The sequence below is a fragment of the Rutidosis leptorrhynchoides genome, chromosome 10 (genome assembly GCF_046630445.1).
Source record: "Rutidosis leptorrhynchoides isolate AG116_Rl617_1_P2 chromosome 10, CSIRO_AGI_Rlap_v1, whole genome shotgun sequence".
NCBI lineage: Eukaryota > Viridiplantae > Streptophyta > Magnoliopsida > Asterales > Asteraceae > Rutidosis > Rutidosis leptorrhynchoides.
This window is the reverse complement of record NC_092342.1, coordinates 313,968,394-313,971,615: the sequence shown is the minus strand read 5'-3', so window position 1 is coordinate 313,971,615 and position 3,222 is coordinate 313,968,394. Positions and strand designations below refer to the sequence as shown.

General features: G+C 39.9%; 1 protein-coding gene and 1 non-coding gene across 2 annotated transcripts; one reads left to right on the top strand and one right to left on the bottom strand.

Annotated features, from left to right (window-relative positions):
- Nucleotides 1-300: 300 nt before the first annotated feature.
- Nucleotides 301-918, bottom strand: LOC139871255 (uncharacterized). The gene has a single exon (XM_071858982.1). The coding sequence runs from the start codon at nt 916-918 to the stop codon at nt 301-303; it is 618 nt and encodes a 205-aa protein (XP_071715083.1).
- A 1,392-nt stretch (nt 919-2,310) lies between these two features.
- Nucleotides 2,311-2,417, top strand: LOC139873987 (small nucleolar RNA R71). The gene has a single exon (XR_011767694.1). It is a non-coding gene; the product is annotated as a small nucleolar RNA R71 (small nucleolar RNA).
- The last annotated feature ends 805 nt before the right edge of the window (nt 2,418-3,222 follow it).

Here is a 3,222-nt window from a genome sequence, read left to right as displayed (position 1 = left end):
TCGGGTCTTTTGGTCTTGGGTGAGTTTCGAAGAAATAATCACCGGAAGTTGGTTTTCTTCCTTAACATATACATATTCAAGATGTTCAGGGAGTTCTTTAAGCTCAAGAGTCGGAGGCTCCTCCCATGAAGACTTGATTCAAAATCTATATTCATGAGGGATGGACTCAAATGACTCTTCCCGAATGGTCTCATCTTTACTTTCAAAATCATCAACACTAACATTCATTAGTTCCTTAAAATCAGCCTCTAAATCCACAATCTCATTATCACAACTTTGATCGAACTTCGAAGTATCAACCTATAAAAGTTTTTCAAGTTCATCATGCACATAAAGGTCAATATGGTCAAAGGCATAGCACTCATCATCATCGATGTTACTCGGTTGCTTCATAGCTTCCCTAATATTGATGGTCACACGCTCTTCGCCAACTCCAATGTTAAGTTGGTTACATTGTACTAAGATGATGGTGTCGGCGGTCGCCAAAAATGGTCTACCTAAGATGAGGGGGATTTGAAGGTCCTCTTTCATCTCTATGATAACAAAATCGACCGAAAACACCAAGGTGTCAATGCTAACCAAGATGTCCTCGGCGATGCCAATAGCGGTATCAAATGAATGGTTGGCCAATCTTATCCTAATTCGAGTTGGTTTAAGAGGTCCAAGACCAAGCCTCTCGTAAAGTGAATGGGGCATTAGGTTAATGCTTGCACCTAAGTCGGCCAGTGCATTGAACACTTCCGATTCACCGAACTTACAAGGGAAAATAAATTTTCCCGGGTCTCCCAACTTCTTAGGAATCCTTGGCCTTGATGCAAGAATCTTGTTGCACTCCTCTTCGATAAAGAAAGATGTTTCGCCATGATATTTACCCCTTTGAGATATTAGCTCCTTGATGAACCGACCGTAATTTGGCATTCCTTTAAGCACATCGGTGATAGGTAGGTTAACCGAGATGTTTTCATCATTTCTTGAAACTTTTTGTATTGAGCCGCCAACTTGTCCTTCTTTAAAGCTTTTGAATATGGCACCGGTCTCGTAATCTTTGAAGACTCATCACCCTTTTTCTTACCCAATTCATCATTACCCGTACTCTCGGTTGAGTTGACCTTTTCTTTACCCTTCTCCTTACTAACCCCGGTATCCTCTTCAATAAAACTTGGTAGTGGTTCATGGGTTATAAAGGGTTGTGGTTGAGGATCTTCGACCCCTTTAGTGGTTAAACCGCTTTAAGTGGTTATGGCATTGACATTTTCATTTTGGTTTGGGTTATTAGGGTTTTGGTTGGTGCTTTCAATAGGAATCACTCTTGAGTTGTTGTGTTGTTGGTTTTGATTGTGTTGACAGTTAGTGTTGTAATTGTTAATCGGGTTGACTTAAGTATTTGAAGGTAAAGTTCCTTGTGGTCTTTCGGCAACTTGGGTTGAATGTCGACCAACGACACTCTCAAGGTTTTGGAATGAGGCTTGTTGGTTTCGGATTTGTTGCTTTAAGAATTCATTCTCTTTTATTAGAAAAGCTTCGGTTGATTCTACCTTCTTGATGTAGTTTTGCATGATTTCTTCTAAGCTCTTCGAAGGTTGGGATTGTTGGTTGTTTTGTTGAGGTTGTTGATTGTAACCTTGGTTATTTTGTGATTGAGTATAACCTTGGTTGTTTTGATAATTTGAATTTGCTTGATTGTTGTAAGGTTGGTTGTTGTAAGGTTGTTGGTTTTGGTATTGGAAGCTGTTGTTTCCGTTTTGGTTATAGTTGTTGTAACCTTTATTTCGGTTTTGGTTTGTGAATCCGGGTGGTGTATTGGTTTGGTTGGTGAATGATACTTGTTTTTTATTAGGATTGTAGTAGCTTTGGTTAGATGTTCCTCCCCGTTGGTAATTTTGATTACTCACGTAGTTCACATGAGCATCCTAATTCATGGGAATATCGTCTAGATCAATATGATTGCATTGAGTAATTTGAAGACAATTCTTTGTGAGATGTGGACCCTCGCATCGTTGACAACCTACTTGCATTGCAACTACCGTTTGTTGAATCTTCTTCAATTCTTTCCCAAATGTTTGAAATTGATTGTTCAAGCTTGCAAGCGTCACTTGCCCATTTTCACTCTCGACTTGTGCTACATTCGTCCTTGCTAAATCTCACGGTGAAGGTGCCCATTCATATGTGTTAACCAAGATATCTTCTAGCATAATTTCGGCCGCATTTGGTGATTTGTACATAAATACCCCACCGGATGAAGAATCGAGATATCGCTTCGTTAACATATTACAACCTCGATAGAATGTGTTGTTATACTCCTTCTTCGTCAAACCATGCGGTGGGCAAGCTCTTAGTAGCTTCTTGAATCGTACCCATGCATCATACAAACTCTCATCACCCCATTATGTGTACCCATTAATCTCCATTCTAAGCCGCTCTACTTTCGACGGTGGAAAGAAATGATTGATAAACTCATTTGTTAATTCTTGAAAAGACCTTATGGAATCGGATGGTAAACTTCGTATCCAAGCTTTTGCGTCTCCTTGAAGTGTGAAGGGGAATGCCTTTGTCTTAAAAGCGTCATCGGTGACGTTTTTGGTTTTGTAAATATCACAAAGATCATTAAAGTGTTGAATATGTTCGAACGGACTTTCATCTATCAACCCATGAAAGTATGTATCCTTGATCAACGTGAAAACGTTACCCTCGATCTTCCAATTATCCGCTTCAATTGGTGGTTTTGTAATAGCCGGTGCTATCGTTGTTGGTGCAACCAATCTAGCGTTCCACATTGGTGTGTCGTTTGGATCATTCAATAATTCTTGATTAACCAGAGGACCATTAGGATTGCCCTCTTCACCGTGAATCGGATTACCGTTTGGATCCATCTCTTCTAAACAAAATGGCAAAGCTTCGAAATTCTTTCTTAATACCCTTTCTTCTCTACGATTATAAACCCCGTGCACGCGTCTTTCCGGATCGGAAAACGGTTGTGTGAATTCTTGATCCTTGTGAGACCTTGTTTTCATACACCAAAGGTACCTGTCCTTCAGTCACAACACAAATGCAAGCGGTTTTCCAAACGAAAATAATAATATAAAATGCGAAAAGTAACTTCCGTAAGGGTGAACCCCTACGAAAGTATCGAACAATTAAAAGTTTAAATCAAATAACCAACTAAGCTAACCGCATCCCCAGCAGCGGCACGAAGAAAGTGTGATGCGTTCGTGCGATATACAT